Source organism: Lithobates pipiens, unplaced genomic scaffold (assembly GCF_037356315.1).
Source record: "Lithobates pipiens isolate NorthernLeopardFrog02 unplaced genomic scaffold, aLitPip1_a1.2 Scaffold_13, whole genome shotgun sequence".
Lineage (NCBI taxonomy): Eukaryota > Metazoa > Chordata > Amphibia > Anura > Ranidae > Lithobates > Lithobates pipiens.
This window is the reverse complement of record NW_027507718.1, coordinates 511,383,077-511,404,535: the sequence shown is the minus strand read 5'-3', so window position 1 is coordinate 511,404,535 and position 21,459 is coordinate 511,383,077. Positions and strand designations below refer to the sequence as shown.

At 45.2% G+C, this 21,459-nt stretch overlaps 1 protein-coding gene across 1 annotated transcript in view; it reads left to right on the top strand.

Moving 5' to 3' along the window:
• Nucleotides 1-21,459, top strand: part of VAX2 (ventral anterior homeobox 2) — a 146,736-nt gene that overhangs the window by 84,394 nt on the left and 40,883 nt on the right. The window contains exon 2 of the mRNA XM_077478058.1: nt 11,865-12,052. Within this exon, the coding sequence (XP_077334184.1) occupies nt 11,865-12,052 (188 nt within the window). The remainder of the gene's footprint in view (nt 1-11,864; nt 12,053-21,459) is intronic.

Here is a 21,459-nt window from a genome sequence, read left to right as displayed (position 1 = left end):
ACAAACTGCAAACAGGACTTCTTATGTTTTTTTTCAACAATGGCTTTCTTCTTGCCACTCTTCCATAAAAGCCAGATTTGTGGAGAACACGACTAATAGTTGTCCTGTGGACAGATTCTCCCACCTGAGCTGTGGATTTCTGCAGCTCCTCTGGAGTTACCATGGGCCTTTTGGCTGCTTCTCTGATGAATGCTCTCCTTGCCTGGCCGGTCGGTTTAGGTGGACGGCCATGTCTTGGTAGGTTTGTAGTTGTGCCATACTCTTTACATTTTCGGATGATGGATTGAACAGAGCTCCATGAGATGTTCAAAGCTTGGGATTTTTTTAATAACCTAACCCTGCTTTTTACTTCTCCACAACTTTATCCCTGACCTGTCTGGTGTGTTCCTTGGCCTTCATGATGCTGTTTGTTCACTAAGGTTCTCTAAAAAACATCTGAGTGCTTCACAGAAACAGCTGTATTTACAGTGAGATTAACCCCCCTGGCGGTATTCCCGAGTCTGGCTCGGGGTGGAAGTTTTACACCAAAAGCGGTAACCCCGAGCCAGACTCGGGACCGCATCGCTGAATCCAGGAGGAGGTTTACTTACCTTCTCCCTTGGATCCAGCGATGTCCCCGCGCTGTACTAGCGGCTCGTCCTCTGCTCGGTTCATCACGGAGCCGATCTCCGTTCCCTGCGAGCGTTGCGACGCACGGGGACGGAGAACGGCGCCAAATTCAAAAAGTGAAACACACAGTATACATACAGTATAATGTAATCTTACAGATTACATTGCTGTATGTAATTATTTCACATCCCCTTTGTCCCTAGTGGTCTGCCCAGTGTCCTGCATGCAGTTTTATATTATAAAAACTGTTCTTTCTGCCTGGAAACTGGAGATTGTCCATAGCAACCAAACTGTCCCTTTACATCAACAGTGGTTATAGACCAGCTAGAAAACAGCGATAATAAATTGGAATCACTCGCAGAATTGAGGGATAGTGATTTGTGGGGAGATCCGTCATCAAATACTGAAAAGTAATGACAGTGACAATTCTGCAACTGAGCAAATTTCTGTGTTTTTGATTTGATTACATTATTGAATAATTTTTTATTATTGTTATATTATTATTTGGTATAATTATTTATAGTTATTTATTATATTATAATTTATGATTTCATTTTTCAAACTTTATCATACCCGGGATGTCTGCTAGACTCTGGTTTGGACAGATTTAAGTGAGTTATTCCTAAGAATTACAGGACTACAATATAAAATGCCAAATTTTCATGCAAAATAATTGTACCGCTTTCAGCACCAAAAATCCGAAATAATCGTACCGCCAGGGAGGTTAAATTACACACAGATGGACTCTATTTACTAATTAGGTGACTTCTGAAGGCCATTGGCTACACTAGATTTTAGTTAGGGGTATCAGAGTAAAGGGGGCTGAATACAAATGTACACCACACTTCTCACATATTTATTTGTAAAAAAAGTTGAAAAACATTCATAATTTTCCTTCCACTTCACAATCATGTTCCACTTTCTGTTGGTCTATCATTGAAGATCCCAATAAAATACATTTTTTGTTTGTAACATGAAAATTTCAAGGGGTATGCATACTTTTTCAAGGCACTGTAAATCTGTTACATATGGTGCATTTATAAACTGCATATAAGGTGCTGTGTATATTTTTTGATGGCTGCATTGTGTTTTTTGCAGTGTGCTCCATATTATTTGTATGTTATACTTCACAATGGGGTTGATTTACTAAAAGGAAAACCACTTTGCACCGCAAGTGCACTTGGAAGTGCAGTCGCTTTAGATCTGAGGGGTAGATCTGAAATGAGGGGAAGCTCTGCTGATTTTATCATCCAATCATGTTAAATTGCAAGTTAAAATGCTGTTTTTTATTTTCCTTGCATGTCCCCCTCAAATCTACAGCGACTTTACTTCTAAAGCCGCGTACACACGTAGCCGTCTGTCCGACGTACTTAGTCTGGCGGACTTCCCGCCAGACTGTCCGTCGGACTTTCCGAACGAGCTACTTGCCCACACACGGCACTTTTTCAGCGGACTAATACGGCGTACTAAGTCCGCCGTACTATTCGCCTTACTTTTGAAATGAACGGACTCGCCCACACACGCGGAGGAAAGTCCGCTCATTTAGAGCGGGTCTCCAGGTAGGCGGGGCCCACGAAGGATACGTCGCTGGCTCCGCCGCCTGGTATGGACTTAAAGGTGAACCCCAAAAAATCGGCGTGGGGGTCCCCCCAGGTCCACATCAGACCCTTGTCCGAGCACGCTACCTGACCGGCCAGGAAAGGGGGGGCGAGCGAGCGCCCCCCCCCTCCTGAGCGCCCCCCCCCCTCCTGAGCCGTACCAGGCCACGTGCCCTCAACATGGGGGGTGCCTTGGGGAAGGGGGGGCCGCGCGGCCCCCCCACCCCAAAGCACCTTGTCCCCATGTTGATGAGGACAAGGGCCTCTTCCCGACAACCCTGGCCGTTGGTTGTCGGGGTCTGCGGACGGGGGGCTTATCGGAATCCGGGAGCCCCCTTTAATAAGGGGGCCCCCGGATACCGGCCCCCCACCCTATGTGAATGAGTATGGGGTACAATGTACCCCTACCCATTCACCTGTAAAATAAAGTACAAAAAAAACACAACACACAAGGGTTAAAATAGTTTATTGCACAGCTCTGGGGGTCTTCCGTCTTCTGGGGTCTTCTCGCCGGACTCCTCCGCTATCTTCTTGTAGCTCTTTTACTAGCGGAGGAGCCCGGCTTTCTTCCTCGCCGCCGCCCTTCTTCCGACTTCGGGGGTCTTGTCCCCCTCTTCGGTTGTTCTGCCGGGCCACCGCGCCTTCTTCTAGCTCTTTTACAGGCGGTGGCCCGGTCTTCTGCAGCCGCTGCCACCGCCGCCTTCCGTTCTTCTGTCCTTCTCTTCTTCTTCTTCTTCTTCAGATGTTGCCTCGCCGAGTCCTCCGCTCACAATGACGGGACCGGGCACGCGGCGACTTATATAGGGACAAGGGGCGGGGTCTTCGGTTGATGTCACATGGGTTGATGTCACATGGTGACCCCGCCCCCTTACGATGTCACAGTCTTGGATGATTCTGGGACTGTCGCCATGTGACATCAACCCATGTGACATCAACCCATGTGACATCAACCGAAGACCCCGCCCCTTGTCCCTATATAAGTCGCCGCGTGCCCGGTCCCCGTCATTGTGAGCGGAGGACTCGGCGAGGCAACATCTGAAGAAGAAGAAGAAGAGAAGGACAGAAGAACGGAAGGCGGCGGTGGCAGCGGCTGCAGAAGACCGGGCCACCGCCTGTAAAAAAGCTAGAAGAAGGCGCGGTGGCCTGGCAGAAGAACCGAAGAGGGGGACAAGACCCTCGAAGTCGGAAGAAGGGCGGCGGCGAGGAAGAAAGCCGGGCTCCTCCGCTAGTAAAAGAGCTACAATAAGATAGCGGAGGAGTCCGGCGAGAAGACCCCCGAAGACGGAAGACCTCCGGAGCTGTGCAATAAACTATTTTAACCCTGTGTTGTGTTTTTTTTTTACTTTTTTCACAAGTGAATGGGTAGGGGTGCATTGTACCCCATACTCATTCACATAGGGTGGGGGGCCGGTATCCGGGGGCCCCCTTATTAAAGGGGGCTACCGGATTCTGATAAGCTCCCCGCCCGTAGACCCCGACAACCAATGGCCAGGGTTGTCGGGAAGAGGCCCTTGTCCTCATCAACATGGAGACAAGGTGCTTTGGGGTGGGGGGGCCGCGCGGCCCCCCCTTCCCCAAGGCACCCCCCATGTTGAGGGCACGCGGCCTGGTACGGCTCAGGGGGGGGGGTGCTCGCTCGCCCCCCCTTTCCTGGCCGGCCAGGTAGCGTGCTCGGACAAGGGTCTGATGTGGACCTGGAGGGACCCCCACGCCGATTTTTTTCGGTGTTGGGGTTCCCCTTTAAGTCCATACCAGGCGGCGGGGCCAGCGACGTATCCTTTGCGGGCCCCGCCTACCTGGAGACCCGCTCGAAATGAGCGGACTTTTCTCCGGCGGGAAAAGTCCGTTCATTTCAAAAGTACGGCGGACTGGCATACACACGGCCGGATTGTCCGCCGACATGCGAGTCCGGCGGGAAGATTGGAGTGTAAAACTACTTTCTAAGTCCGCCGTACTTTCGGGTTAAAAAGGTATGCCGGAGGCTACACACGGGGGGATTGTCCGGCGGACTTGAGTTTGCCGGACTTTTCCACCCGCTTGTTTGATCGTGTGTACGCGGCATAAGTGCGCTTGTAGTGCAAAGTGGATTTGCCACACCTCCCAACTTTTTGAAATGGGAATGAGGGACACCTATCAGCAAAAGTATGTAGGTATAGGACACACCCCTTGCCACGCCCCCTTAAAGGAGAATTGTACAAAAAACAAGATTGGTTAACCACACAAGTGTTTTTTTTTACCACTACTATTCCTTTATATTGGCTTTTGGAATTTAGAAATGCAGCAATTTAGAAAACAGATGAAAGGTTTAGTGCTGGGAAACACTTTTTGAGATGGGAATGAGGGACACCTACTTGCAAATGTATGTAGGCATAGGACACGCCCCTTCCACACCCCCTTAAAGGAGAATGAACCAAGAAAAAGGTGAATTAAATCTACAAGGGCTTTTTTTTTACCATTACTATTCCTTTATATTGGCTTTTAAAATGTACAAATGCAGCAATTTATCATTTGGATGAAAGGTTTAGCACTGGGAAACACTTTTTTAAAGATAAAAAGTGCATTTTATATACAACTATATAGATCAGACCCAGGGGCGGACTGACCATTCAGGCACTGGGGCACTGCCTGAGGGCCCCATGCCACTAAGGGGCTCCATCAGGGTGGCCAGCCTCAATAAAACCAGACACAGTATGTAAAAATCTGTGTTTTTTTTTTAAATCCCAAGATTATAGCTGCCCCGCCTCTCCAGTACCTCTTCAATGTGTGTATGTGTATTCTGTGTGTGTATACTGTATGTGTATATTGTGTGTCTGTGTGTGTATACTGTATGTTTGTGTGTGTATACTGTGTGGCCCCATAATCTATTGCCTGGGGGCCCTATAATCTTCTATTGCCTGGTGCCCCATGATCTCCTATTGCCTGGAGGCCCCATAATCTTCTCCAATTGCCCGGGGGTCCCATAATCTCCTATTGCCCAGTGGCCCCATGAGTTGTCAGTCCACCCCTGATCAGACCAAAATGAGAGACAAATGAGGAAGAATGAGGGACAGAGGGACATTGCTCCAAATCAGGGACAGTTGGGAGCGATGGATTTGCCTTTAGTAAATAACCCCCAGACTTTGCAAAGTGCAGTTGCACTCTGGCTTAGTAAATGAGGTAAGACTTCACTTTGCAAAAAATACCCAATCATGTGCAAGGAAAATGTAAAAAAGGCATTTTTGCTTGTACATGATTGGATGATGGAAGTCAGCAGAGCTTCTGCTCATTTACTGAGCTCTGGAGCAACTGCCCTTGCTCAGTGCAACTGCACTTTGCAAAGTGCACAGTCTATTTGCCTTTAGTAAATCAACCCCAATGTATAGCTGTCTACTACATGGTTACAATGTACTCTTTATTTTGTAATCTATGTTTAGGCACTCTGCTCTACCCAGTAGTAACCCTAGACTAGATGTAGTGGTTCTGCTAGGGCAATAGTCAGCTTGAGCATAAATTAATAGTTCTGCTTTCCTAAAGCTGGCCATTTACTAGTAGACTTTTGGTTGACATTTTTAGTTCTGAACGCAGGTCATTTTTTACATTTAATGCATTCCCTGCATTAAAGCAATAAATGTCGCAGTAGTAGTATCACCCCTCTTGATCCAGCGCTGTGCCCATCACTAGGCTGCACTCCTCTCCTCACAGGACACAGAGGCAGCAGCGGGAGCCATTGGCAGAGAATGGCCATTGTGCTCTGAAGAGAAAGTAAAACTGAGATGCTTCAGCTGCATTTTGAAGGTTTGTCGAAGAGACAGCAAAAATAACTGACTTTTAGGCAAGGTCCATTGCCGTGCATGTTATCTCAACTTGCAGAGCTTGGATTCTTTGAATGAGTTTACCAAAAGTGTAAATGTTGCAGAATACATAGCTCCCAACATCTATACATGAAATCAAACACTAAGCAAATACCATCAAACTCATAAAAGTCTCTTTATAATCATTCACTTTGTGATGTGAACCTCAGCTGTGCCACCATCCGCCTTCACGCCTATACAGATCGCCGGCTGTGCTCTCACCTTATTAATATGACCTAAAAGTTATATCAGGTCATGCATTGTATTTTCCCCTTTAAATGGGGTCCCCAGATCATCCGCTAATGCCTTTCTCTGTCCTTCAAGTCACCCCAGGACACCCCAGAACAATACATATTGGGGGGGGGGGGTGAGTACAGACACCACTAAAGCTAAAATGTAATTTGCATACCTCCAGGGCCGTTTTTAAGGCAGGGCAAAGGGGCAGCTGCCCTGGGCACTGTCATTGTTGTGGGGCCCAAAGCAGCTGCCTCATACTTGCCAAAACTATCCTGGTTTAAATCCTGGTTTAAATGAAGTTTTAGTCCTGTGCTGTGTCCCAATATCTCAGTGTGAAGTGCTGCTACTAATTGTTGTGCACAGATGTCTCACCTGCAGACCCTGTGTTTACATGTAAATTACCAGCATTCATATGTAAATAGTGGCTGCTTTCTTATTTATTTATTACTAGTAACGGCGGTGATCATCGATTTTTAGCAGGACTGTGACATTGCAGCAGAACAAATCGGACACCTAACTGACGCTTTTTTGGGGACCAGTGACACTTATACAGCCAGGGCCATCTTTAAGGCAGGGCAAGAGGGGAAGCTGCCCTGGGCCCTGTCATTGGTGTGAGGCCCAAAGCAGCTGCCCCATACTTGCCAACTATCCCAGTTTAAATTCCATTGTACTTTGAAGTATTAGTCCTGTGTTGTGTCCCGATATCTCAGTGTGAAGTTCTGCTACTAATGCTGCCCAGCTCTGCCTTATTGTTGAGCACAGATGACTCACCTGCAGACCCTGTGTTTACATGTAAATTACCAGCATTCATATGTAAATAGCGGCTGCTTTCATATGTAAATATCAGTGGCTGTCGGCATTGATCTGATTCTGGATGTGGTGTTTTGTGGTCCATTATTGCTGTGTGGAGGGTCTATTGTCGTGTGTGGGATCTATTGTTGGTGGGGGAGTCTATTGTTGCTGGCTGCAGATCTATTTGACTGCTTTTCTTGTAATCATTAACATATTCCATACAAATTATTTAGCACCACAAAATATTTGGTTCTGTATTTTCGAAAAGAGCCAGTAGTGGGAGTGGAGTAGGGAGTGGAAACAAGGAACGGTGCTTAGAGTTGGGTAGGGGGTGGAGACAAGGGACGATGCTCAGAGGTAGGTAGGGGGCGGAGACAAGGGGTGACTCACAAGGGGGGGGAGTTCCTGCACCTATTGTTTGAGAAAAAAAGCCCTGGTTGGCGGTAAGTCTGACCGTGTGTACGCTCCATCGGACATTTGCTGGCTAGCATGCTCTCAAATTTTCCGCTAACAAATGCGTGTTGTCGGACTTCCCGAGCGTCAGGGACGTCTTTAATATTGATTGGACCCTGGGCAAAACTTTTCTTGGGGGCCCCCCATGCAGTTTTGCTTTCAACCTGCTCTGAGACATACAATAAACAGCAACTAGACTCAAAATCAGTTTACTGAATCAGATCAGGCAGCAATTGTGATTGGTTGCCAGAGGTTACAGTATATCATTACCGCTCACTGACTGGTTGCTAGAGGTTACAGCACACATTACGGCTCACTGATTAGTTGCTAGAGGTTACAGCACATGAATCCTGCTTGTTGATTGGTTGCTAGAGATTACTGTGGATATGACCTCAGTGGGACATGATATCCCCTATTTACATATGAATGTCGCCGCTATTTACATATCAATGCCGGGAATTTACATGTAAACACAGGATCTGCAGGTGAGTCATCTGTACACAACAATAGGGCAGAACTGGGCAGCATTAGTAGCAGCACTTCACACTGAGATATCGGGACACAGCAAAGGACTAAAACCTCAAGGGAATTTAAACCAGGATAGTTGGCAAGTATGAGGCAGCTGCTTTGGGTCTCACAACAATGACAGGGCCCAGGGTGGCTGCCCCTTTTGCCCTGCCTTAAAAACGGCCCTGTGGAGCACACGCATGCTCGAAATCAAGGATGAGCCAGAAGCGATCAGTCTTGTAAAACGAACGTTCGTAATGGAGATATCATCATCATTCGTAATTGTTGGCCAACATTTGTGTGACCGTGTGTACGCAAGACAAGTTGGAGCCAACAACCTTCAAACAAAATTCCACGGTTTTGTTGTCGGAAAGTCCGATCGTGTGTACATTGCATCATAGTGAAGTACTGCAGGGTTACACAATAAGTGCATAACAAGCACCACTTACTATACTTTGGAAAAAAAAACAGGCATCAGTAAAGAGAACAACTCTTCCGGGTTCGCCGCTGCTCAGCGTACGTTCCACCCCAGTAGGACTACGTGGCGCAGCAGACCTTCCTCTGCAAATCAAATGTGGAAGAGAGCGAGCTCTGGAGCCCTTCCCTGATATTTATGTGGCATGCAGCAGGGGGCAGGACTCAGAAAGCCCAGGAAAACAGTCTAGACACAGTTATCTCTAATCTAATGGGGGTCTTTAAGGGGGGCTGATATAAGGTGGGTTCCCTCTGACAGTGCTAAGATGAGAGGGTCACAGTACATCTCATGTCTGATCACATCATACTGACTACAGGAAAGCTGGCCTCCCCTCCACCTGGCTGGCTGTCATGTAGATCCTCATGTTCAGAAGGTGTTGAAGCCAGGAGGATCAAAATGACAGCCAGGAAAGTGGTATTGTTGGAATAAAATGCTATTTCTACCAACAGATCTCTTCAGGGTTCATTCACACCACATGTGCAGTATATAGCATGGGTTGTTTACTTGTTTATATTCAGTTGAGTAAATTTGCATTTTTAATGCATATTGTTGCGTTGGTGTGTGTGTGTGTGTGTGTGTGTGTGTGTGTGTGTGTGTGTGTGTGTGTGTGTGTTTTTTGTTTTTTTTTAAGAGCAGAAGTCAAACCTTGACTCATGACCCGGATAGGGTGGTCAGTGAATTTTGCTCCTTTTACGCATTCCTATACTCTTCCACCAATAACAATTGTAGACACTCACTCAGGTTGAACTGGATGGACTGGTGTCTTTATTTAACCTTAGAAACTATGAAACTCTGGAGAGGTTACAGCGGACTTTCTATCCACCGTTGACTTTCCTTAGCTAACTTCTCCTCAAGTTGAGATGTTGGAGGCCTCCATCTCCAAAGATGATATTGCGGAATGGTCTCACCTCACCCCTTCCTATACTATAGTGAGATCTTAATCCCCAAGCTACATGAGCTGTTTACACACATATTTAAATCAGGCTCCCTTCCAAAATCTATGAGCGAGGCCTCCATTGTACTCATACCCAAACCAGGCAAGCATCCAGAACTCCCGGAATCACACCCCCCAATCTCCCTTCTACAGCTAGACATTAAAAGATATTGGCCAAGGTCCTGGCGCTGAGGCTAAACAAGGTGATCCTGAATCTTATTCTTCCCGACCAAACTGGGTTTATACCTGAGAAAAACACATAATTTAACCTGCGTAGGCTTTACATGAATATACAGGCTGAACATGACTGGATAGGCTCCAGAGTGGAAGTGTCCATAGACGCCCCAAAAGGCCTTTGATTCTGTGGAATGGGACTACCTCTGGGAATGTCTGGCCAGGTTTGGCTTCGGGCCCAATTTTATCAAATGTATTCCGCTTCTCTATCAAACTCCAAGTGCCAGAATCTTGGTCAATGGTAAACTCTAAGATGCTTTCCCTTTGTCCAGGGGCACATGTCCGGGTTGTCCCCTTTCCCCCTTATTATATGCTCTGGCAGTGGAACCCCTAGCAACGTTGTAGCATTACATTCACTGAATATTAAGTGTGGCCCTTTGGTGTTGTCAGGGGCCACATTTGAGGTCTCCTATAGCAGTGGTTCTCAACCTCAGTCCTCAAGTACTCCCAACGGGCCATGTTTTCAGGTTTTCCTTTACTTTGCACATCTGCTTTAAATCAATATCAATGACATGGTATTGATAAGAGCTATTTTATCTAAGGGAAGGTACCAAAACATGGCCCCGTTGGGGGTACTTGAGGACTGAGGTTGAGAACCGGTGTCCTATAGCATGCACGTTGACCATCAGTGCTCTAAACCAGTGGTCTCTAAACTGAATTCCGGGGGGTAGATTAGGCCCTTTGCTTTCTTTTATCTGGCCCCACCTGTATGAAAAGAAAAGTCTGGGACTTTAAATGAGGTGTAAAGTCAGAACCAGAAAGCAGTCAAGGTAGAAAAAATATGTTTTATTTCTCTACAACCAAGAATGATGAAATTGTAGTATCATACATGGATGTAAACATGGAAAGCATAGTAGAGCAAAATCATGTAGATAATTATACTGCATGTCAGCAATGTGTAACATATTGCATGGTAAAATAAATGAATAAAACTGTCCTCCATATCAACATATCAATGAGGCCACATACCACAACATTGAAATACAGTGTTACAATGTAGTACAATTGAACATATGAAACCAACTGTAGAGCATGTAGCATCAGTGTAAGCCCAACGCGTTTCGTGGGGTAATACCCACTCTTCAGGGGCACATGCTGCTATAATAAAGCATAAAATAAATATAATATGTCTAACAGTATTCGAATAGTGTCGCACCAACAATGCAACACTATTCCTCCCACTGGCACCAATGATGGGGCATTATTCTTTCCACTGATGCCAATGATGGGGCACTGTTCCTTTCATTGATACCATCCATGGGGCACTATTCCTCCCACTGACACCAGTGAGGAGGTACTATTCCTCCCACTGATACCAATGATGGGGCATCTTTGACTTCCACTGATGCCAGGACATTTTCTTCTCCCACAGGCCACAGTGAAGCCCCCCTAAAGTTTGAATGACAGTAAACTTGCCCTTTGTTTAGAAGGTCTGGAGACCCCTGCAGTCTAAACCATCTGAACACTCAACCTGGGGCGTATGTATATATCAATGAATAAATAATGTATTTCTTATTCTTTTTCACTAGAGGAACCCTCAAAATAATATTCAGCTCTTGGGGAACCCCTGCTAAAACCAAATTGTCCCGGGAACTATACAGGCACCATCAGATGGAAGATCAATCAGCCACAGATCAAGCAACTTCTGGAGGAACCCTAGTTGAGAATAAATATGTTAATGCATCCCCTCTTCGTTATCAGCAGTAGTGCTGAGGTAACAGTGAAAAATAGTCCTCCCCTAATGTTCATTTCTCAAGGAACCCCTGCTAAAACCAATTTATAGGGGATCAGTTAGAAAAATGCTTCTTTCATTGGTGGTCAGTAGGAAGTACCCCCCCTTATAATGGTGGCCATAATACCGCCCTTACTGACAGCGAAAAAGATCATTGGTGTCTGCCAAATTGGCTAACTCTGCCAAGTGGCATTGGCCCCGGAACTATGCAGGCACCATCAGATGGGTGGTCATTCAGCCACAGAATGGATTAGCGGTGCTTCCAGAAGTCTTCAAAGGCATCCTTAAGCATTAGACAATAGACTTGGCCATTACCAGTAACAGCTCTGATAGGTTCCTTTTAAACCAATGAATAAGAGGTTCAGAGATAAGTTACCCCAACCTGCTCTGTTTATTCCAGGTTGGTGGACAGCTCCTTTAAAATGGCTCTTCAGGTTCTCATACCTCATATTTTTCTTTCTAGATGCCAAAGGGACGATCCGGGAGATTGTTCTACCGAAGGGTCTGGATCTTGACCGGCCAAAGCGCACAAGAACCTCCTTCACGGCGGAGCAGCTGTACCGGCTGGAGCTGGAATTCCAGAGGTGCCAGTACGTTGTCGGCAGGGAGAGGACGGAGCTGGCCAGGCAGCTTAATTTGTCCGAAACACAGGTAAGGAAACAGCCACATTCTGACACCAGAAGTAGTGCAACTGTAGACCATTGCACACTATGCAACCACCATGGGGCCCTGAAGCACAGGGGGTCTGATAATGTCTGGCAGGTAAAGTTGTATGCAGGTAGCAACAGAATTTGGTGAATATCCATGGATTTAATGTATATATAGTGTTTTAACTTTACTGGAGATTTAACAATTGAGAAGATGATTAGAGAGGGGGGCTGAATGGTTCTCCTATGGGGTCACACCTCATATAGTCACACCCTTGTTCAGAACCCCAAATAAATTATTTTCTTAAGATAAATCCACCTGTGGGCAGGGTCATCTGTGTTTCGCATGGAGCATGCTCATTAGTGCCCGGGACCAGGCAGAGATTATGGTCATGTGAAAAATCGAACATTAAGGCAGTTCCACCAACATAGTGATGAGTCTTCACTGTGTCTAGTAATAAAATGCAGAGTTCCTCTGAAAGGCATTTTGTCCCATGCCACTGTACACTGTAATTTATATGTTTGTATTATGAGGGACATGCTCAGCCTCCACCCACTCCACCAGTCCAGCGCCCCTCTTGTACCTCACTCCCAGTAACAGAATGGGGTCAGGCCAAGCACCTAGTGTGAACCTCATGTATGCCCTCACTTGACTCCTTCCTTTCCATACCTTGGGACCAGACCATAAGTCTCTGTAATGCGGGTCCGGATCTGGTTGCTATTGAATACCGACCGCTAGAGAGTACAGTATCTAGAAGAATGTAATGGAAAAAAAAAAGTGCCGACAGAAAGAAAAGGAAAGATCTCATCACCAGCATCTCTTCAGATATGCATTCTCCTTGCATGGGCCTCTAATTTCTTGATTGATCCCTGCAGATAAAAAGCCAAGGGAGTGTAGTGCTACCCCTGTAGGAGCCCCTGATTTTTACTTGGTTCTTTCCCAGACAGTGCAGAGGCCACCAGTCACACAAGCATTCACTCTGGACCCTAAAAACTGTCTAATTCTTGACTTTTTAAGGTTTATTGCATGTAGAATTTTGGATTAGAGTGGGGTGAGGGTACTCAAGGCACGCTGAACAGTAACAGGACACTATTGACTAGACTAGGCTTTTCTGAATAGTCTTTATGCCAAGGGTTAAAAGGAATGGTCAGAACTGGGACCCTGTAAGCCCGACGGAATGTGTCCTATCGGACCGTTTTGTCGGATATTACGTCTGTGTGTGGTCTCCATCGGACTGTTTCCATTGGAATATCCAACGGACCAACTTTTCCAACTTGCCGGTAAAATTTTCCGACAAAATACTCCGATCGGACATACTCCGATCATGTGTAGCCTACTCCGATGGATAAAGTGCCAGGCATGCTCAGATCAAATTCCTAGACCTAAGCTATTGGCTACTAGCCTGAACGTAGTCCCGTCGTAACGAAATAACGTCATCACGTTATGTACAATCGGATTTTCCGACAACTTTGTCCGACCATGTGTATGCAACAGTTTCGGCCAAAATCCGTCTGACAAAATCCGTCAGACAAAATCCAACGGATTTGGTTGTCAGAATGTCCGACCGTGTGTACAAGGGCTAAGAGCTATCTGAGAAAGAGCTACTGCTGGCACTTACCCTTCAAAACAGCACACAGTTACTTGGACCCTGAGCTCAGGTCAGTACTCAAATTGTCACAGGGTAGCCAGATGCCTCCTGCCAGTATCCACTGGACACTCTTCAGCGAGGGAGAAATTATTGCCCACAGTGCCAGAGGACAGTTAGACCCTTTGGAAACTTCACTGGGCAGTCTCTTCTGTGAGGTCTCCAGAACAAATCCTTAGCTCCAAGAAGATTTAGAAATAGGTCCCCCCAGCTGTGCTACAGCTGGGACCATCATTAATATCAGCTTGAAACATTAGAACTGCTGCAGGGTGGGGGCATCCACCCCCACCCAACCAGGTTGAATCCCTCCAAAGGGAAGACCCTGCTCTTCTAAAGCACATACTATTTATGTGCCCCCCAGCCACCTACTGGGCAAACCTCCCCAGGGATTGGCTGCAGCACAATAAATAGTCATACTGCCCATTTGCCTTGCCCAATCTCCTACGCTACAGAAGCCTGTAGAAAGCAAAGGAGAGAAATCACACCTGCAGCCTGTGAGATCCAGAACAGTCAAAAGAAATCAATAACTGATCCACTGATTACAGAGGAGAAAAAAAGGAAAATATTTACCTAACATCCTAGCAACTTGCAACACAATTTTACCAAAAATATTGGGACGCTTGCCTTTACACGCACGTGAACTTTAATGGCATCCCAGTCAATATTCAGTTGGTCCACCCTTTGAAGATATAAAAGCTTTAACTCTTCTGGGAAGGCCGTCCACAAGGTTTAGGAGTGTGTCTATGGGAATGCTTGATCATTCTTCCAGAGGCACATTTGTGAGGTCAGGCACTGATGTTGGATGATAAAGCCTGGCTCACTGTCTCCGCTCTAATTCATCCTAAAAGTGTTCTATCAGGTTGAGGTCAGGACTCTCTGCAGACCAGTCAAGTTCTTCCACCCCAAACTTGCTCATTCATGTCTTTATAATAATTCCATAATTCATAAGCGGTCATAACTGTTCCCACAAGGTTGGGAGCATGAAATAGTCCAAAATGTCTTGGTATGCTGACGCCTTCAGAGTTCTCTTCACTGGAACTAAGGGGCCAAGCCCAGCCCCAGAAAAACAACCCCATACCATAATCCCCCCTCCACCAAATGATTTGGACCAGTGCACAAAGCAAGGTCTATATGGTGTATATAAATGGAAGCCAGTTATGTTTTTCTACATTTAATTCTGTATGCAGAAAGCCCATATCTTGCACATGACTTTATCTAGAAACAGAAGTGAGTTTGCACGGGCCAGACATTTGTCTCAATACAGCTCTCAAAAGGACCACAGGAGAAAGAATTACGGTATCTTTGGAGACTTGCGTACTGAATGCGCTAATAGCCCAGTTATTCATTAACGTTCAACCTCCGTTAATGGTTTACACGCGGGAATTGCGGAGGAGATTACTGTGTTGTGCCCCTGCATGTGTTGAGTGCTAATCAGCGCTTTAATGTGACTTGCATGAAAATAGTAATCAGGATTTATCAAGTAGTGCTTTAGCGTGTTCACTAGGTAAAAGCTGCAGAGGAAAGGGAAGAAAAGATTAAATAAAAACATAGCGGTAATCGGATCAGTAGCTTTCAGCATCAGGAAATCTTATGGAGAAGCGCGGCGAGGATTCCGCGCAGCGGATGAAGTGAGGATGATGCAATGGGGGTTAGCTGGTGTTACACTAGGGTTGGGGGCCACAAGTTATCTGGTTTCGTTTAAAGGGGTGCATAGTGTTTTTGTACATTATTTATTAGGATAAGGACTTAGAAAAAAAAAATAATAATTGTAAAGGTATTTATTCTCTCGAGTAATTTATACAGTTGCAAAAAAAAAGTATGTGAACCCTTTTGGAATGATATGGATTTATGCACAAATTCTAAGTCACAACAATAGACAATCACAGTCTGCTTAAACTGATAACACACAAATAAATTAATGTTACCATGTTTCTATTGAACACACCATGTAAACATTCACAGTGCAGATGGAAAAGGCATGCAGACCCCTAGACTAATGAGATCTCCAAGAGCTAATTGGAGTGAGTTGTCAGCCAACTGGAGTCCAATCAATGAGATGAGATTGGAGGTGTTGGTTACAGCTGCCCTGCCCTATAAAAAACACACACAAGTTCTGGGTTTGCTTTTCACAAGATGCATTGCCTGATGTAAATGATGCCTCGCACAAAAGAACTCTCAGAAGACCTACGATTAAGAATTGTTGACTTGCATAAAGCTGGAAAGGGTTATAAAAGTATCTCCAAAAGCCTTGCTGTTCATCAGTCCACGGTAAAACAAATTGTCTATAAATGGAGAAAGTTCAGCACTGCTGTCACTCTCCCTACGAGTGGGCGTTCTGTAAAGATGACTGCAAGAGCACAGGGCAGACTGCACAATGAGGTGAAGAAGAATCCTAGAGTGTCAGCTAAGGACTTACAAAAGTCTCTGGCATATGCTAACATCCCTGTTAGTGAATCTACGATATGTAAAACACTAAACAAGAATGGATTTCATGGGAGGATACTACAGAGGAAGCCACTGCTGTCCAAAAAAAAATTGCTGCACGTTTACAGTTTTCACAAAGAGCATCCGGATGTTCCACAGCAGTACTGGCTAATTTTTTTGTGTACAGATGAAACCAAAGTTGAGTTGTTTGGAAGAAGCACACAACACTATGTGTGGAGAAAAAGAGGCACAGCACATCAACATCAAAACCTCATCCCAACTGTCAAGTATGGTGGTGGGGGCATCGTGGTTTGGGGCTGCTTTGCTGCATCAGGGCCTGGATGGATTGTTGTCATCGAAGGAAAAATGAATTCCCAAGTTTATCAAGACATTTTGCAGGTGAACTTAAGGCCATCTGTTCACCAGCTGAAGCTCAATAGAAGATCAGTGTTGCAACAGGACAACGACCCAAAGCATAGAAGTAAATCAACAACAGAATGGCTTAAACAGAAGAAAATACGCCTTCTGGAGTGGCCCAGTCAGAGTCCTGACCTCAACCCAATTGAAATGATGTGCCATGACCTCAAGAAAGCGATTTACACCAGACATCCCAAGAATATTGCTGAACTGAAACAGTTCTGTAAAGAGGAATGGTCAAGAATTACTCCTGACCGTTGTGCACGTCTGATCTGCAACTACAGGAAACATGTGGTTGAAGTTATTGCTGCCAAAGGAGGTTCAACCAGTTATTAAATCCAAGGGTTCACATACTTTTGCCACCTGCACTGTGAATGTTTACATGGTGTGTTCAATAAAAACATGCTAACATTTAATTATTTGTGTGTTATTATCAGTTTAAGCAGACTGTGATTGTCTATTGTGACTTAGATGAAGATCAGATCACATTTTATGACCAATTTGTGCAGAAATCCATATCATTCCAAAAGGGTTCACATACTTTTTTTTGCAACTGTATAGGGCTTGTCACTCCAGAGGCCTCAAAGCTGGTAGGAGGTGTTGCAACCATTTTGGGTAGGCTCAGTAGTTTATCACACTAGTGACAATTTATTTTTTAGACAACAAGAGCCAATTAACCTATCGGCATGTCTTTGGAGTGTGGAAGGAAACCCAAGCAACTGCAATGCAGATGGAGGACCCCAGTGCTAACCACTAAACCACTGATCTGCCCATGAAATGTTACATTTCATGTATAACAATATTACATTTTTTATTTTTAGCCAGGGGATTGAGATGTTATCTACTTGTAGTCTGGTATAAAATGCCTGGTGTTTACAGAGCTCAGTAGCTTAATCTGTAAATTACACACAAACTCATTTCAGTGACCCATCGCTTATCGATTGGCTCAGCCTGGGTTTTCGATCAGACAAATTCAGTCTCAAGGCAGGCTGCTATCACTGTGCTGTTTTTTTTAGCTAACCCAGAGTTATTTTAGAATCCTGTGTCATGTATTAAATGTTTATTTGTAAAACAAAGCATGTATGTAGATCGTTGAAAAGGCATAGATTGTGACGACACCATCCTACTTCTCCATCTCACTCAACCAGAGAATGCTTTCATTGGGAAACTGCCCTTGCTGAGTCCTCCCCATGTATTCACAATGCAGTATAGCAGCAATTCAGCATGGAACACTTTGCCTACTACTGTGAATTCCAGCGTTTACAAGGATCCTATAGGTAGGGCATATACAGTACATACTGACATTGGTCTAAGATTTTAAATTTTTTTTGTTCACTGTATTGTCCAGGCTGCTCTACATTGGTTATTCACAGGCGCAATCCCACTACTGATCGGCATGGGGGTTTTGACCTGCTCTTTTTCCGACCTGGGCCGGTTCACCCCCCTTTTTTTTGTGGATGAGCAGAGCTGGGGATTACTACTGCGTGAGAGATCAGCAGAGCTGGGAGTTACTACATAGTGGGGGATCAGCAGAGCTGGGGGTTACTACTAAGTAGTGGATCAGCAGAGCTGGGGGTTACTACTGAGCAGGGGCTCAGCAGAGCTGGGGGTACTATTGAGCGAGGGGATCAGCAAATCTGGGGATACTACTGAGTGGGGCATCAGCAGAGCTACCCCTGTTCAGTAGATCTCCAGATCATTGGTACCCTCGTTCAGAAGATCCCCAGCTTATTAATACCTTCATTCAGCAGATCCCCAGCTCAGTGGTATCACCACTCAGCAGATTACCTGCTCATTATAACCCCTGTTCAGTAGATCTCCAGATCATTGGTACCCTCGTTCACAAGATCCCCAGCCTATTAGTACCCTCATTCAGCAGATCCCTAGCTTAGTATTACCACCGCTCAGCAGATCCCCTGCTCATTATAACCCCTGTTCAGTAGATCTCCAGATAATTGGTACCCTCGTTCAGAAGATACCCAGCTTATTAGTACCCTCATTCAGCAGATCCCCAGCTCATTAAAACCCCTGTTCAGTAGATCCCCAGCTCATTGGTACCCTCGTTCAGCAGATCCACAAAAAAAAAATTACCATACCTGGAATTCTTCAAGGATTTGCCAAAAAAACACTTCCTATAGGTAGAACCATAATTTACAATAAAGTCTATTTAGAGTAGAATCCTTCTCTAGGCAGTTATAATGGTACATACTTGGAGGAGACAGTCCCATGTGAAACAGCCCTTGCACAGGGTAAAAGACTCTTAGCGCGGAGAAAAATTTAAGTCAGGGAAATAGCCTCAAACATTCAACCCAAGGGACTCCTGCATCCCTGTGTGACTTATTGTATGGACTTAGGCCCCAATGTTTTCCTTTTTAGGTGCTTATTCGGACCTTTTGATTAATCCATGACTAGTCATAGTACAAGGAGAACATTTCTTAGATGCCCACTCAATGCTCTGGAGTCAGAGAAGGCAATGCTTGTAGACCTATACTTCCAAAACTGGTGCACCATACAAAAGAACTCAAGCAAGTAGAGAAAAATGGAATATTATACTGGCTTTCACTACTTAAATGGTTTGCGCAGCATGCTGTCACAATTTATACATTGTAAGCCCTTGTACACGCGTTCGAACATTCCGACGGAAAATGTCCGATCGGACCGTGTTGTCGGATAATCCGACTGTGTGTGGGCTCCATTGGACTGTTTTGTTGGAATATCCGACAGACAAAGTTTTAGAGCTGGGCTATAAAACTTTCCGACAACATGATCCGATCGGAAATTGTCCGATTGTGTGTAGAGAATTCCAATCGGACAAAGTGCTGCGCATGCTCAGATCAAATTCCTAGACCAAAGCTATTGGCTACTAGCCTTAACGTAGTCCCGTCGTAACGAAATAACGTCATCACATTCTCAATGATCGGATTTTCCGACAACTTTGTCCGACCGTGTGTACAAGGGCTTATAGTTGTGCTTTCCATTATTATTTTTTTCTTATTGCAATCCATTTCTGTTTTTATGCACTTTCCTCCTCTGATCTATTATGCTGGAGATAATAAACGTATTATTAATTTTTAAAGGCGCTGTAGGGAGCAGAAAGATGGGGAAATTGTCTGATGTCCCTGATTATCTCCTAGAGAGAATGTCTGCAGTCTCATACTATCTCCTGACCTTCTCCTGTAGCATGTCCACAGTCTCTGATCATCTCCTGGAGAATGGTCGCAGTCTCATACTATCTACTGGAGAATGTCCACAGTCGCTTACTATTTCGTGGAGAATGTCCACTGACTCTGGCCATCTCCTAGAGCATGATCACCATCCCTGATCATCTCTTGGAGCATGTTTGCAGTCTCTGACCATCTCCTGAAGAATGTGCAAAGTCTCTGGGCATCTACTGGAGCATCTCCACAGTCCCTGACCATCTTCTGGAGCATATTCTCTGTCTCTGACCATTTCCTGAAGCATGTCAACACTCTCTGGCCATTTCCTGGAGCATGTCAACAGCCTCTAACCATCTCCTGGAAAATGTTCACAGTCTCTGGGCATCTCCATAGCCTCTGACCATCTCCTGGAACATGGAATATGGGGGGGGGGGGGGGGGCAATTATGTTTATGCATCCAATGAACATATTGACTTTTTTGTGGATGTAACTTCTTTAACCCTTGACTGGATTGCCTAGCCTTGCATCTGCTCAGCCCTGCTACCTGTAACTCCACCAAAAATATCTACACTGCAGTTGATACTTGTGTCTGGGTATAATCAAGAGGCATTTGAAGGAGCATAGAACCGGCATCTGTATATATATGCGGTATATAGACTGCATGCTCCACATGGATGGGTTAATAAACTCTTTTAGGTAACAAGTTCATGAAGAGATTGTGCAGAGGCATCTGCTCTCTGGATAGTGAGATGCAGCCAGGCGGACGCACAGTAAGTAGGTCGCTGACTGCAGACACAACGCCAGGCTCCTCCCCCTGCCCACACAACGTCAATGTATATATTTATCCTATATGAGTTAGTGCAATACATAAGGGATTCGTGTCACTGTTACTTTGCAGTACAATTCTGCCTGCTGATACCGGTCTTAGCTCAGTTTACTGTGATTATACCTACGTACGTAATAATTACACATACATATAAAGTATGGAAAGGCCATACTTTAGGCATTATGGGATATGTCGTTATTACAGTTATGTGTTGGATATATTTATATTTTTAAGTGGGTTTTTAGTCGGTACTCATTCTCTTCCTTTTTTCTATCTCCCTCCCTTCCTCTCACTTTCCTTGGGCTACTGTACACAGTCAAGAAAATCAATTAAAGACGATTAGCAATTAGTGTGCACTTTTCATTTTTTCATTAAATTCAATGAGTTAGAAATTTGCCAACTGTATCTCAAATACCCATGTCCATCCTTCCTTCCTTCTTTCCTTCCTCCCATCCTTCCTTCCTTCCTTCCTTCCTTCCTTCCTTCCTTCCTTCCTTCCTTCCTTCCTTCTTTCCTTCCTTCCTTCTTTCCTTCCTCCCATCCTTCCTTCCTTCCTTCCTTCCTTCCTTCCTTCCTTCCTTCCTTCCTTCCTTCCTTCCTTCCTTCTTTCCTTCCTCCCATCCTTCCTTCCTTCCTTCCTTCCTTCCTTCCTTCCTTCCTTCCTTCCTTCCTTCCTTCCTTCCTTCCTGAGCTACCTTCCACCTTCCTTTTCTTATATTTCCTCCTTTAACTTTCTCTATTTCTAAAGGTATCTATCAACATAAGATCTTAGTCTCCCATTATTTGCTGGATTGGGCAAACAACTGTCTTTAAGGTGTCTACAGACATTGCCGGCCAATATGTCAGGGGAAAAGCAGTCAGGTCAGGAAGTCTTTTCTGAACACAACAGTTTTGCACAAAGTATCTGAGGGGTGCCGCCCACTCTGTGTTCTACATGGAA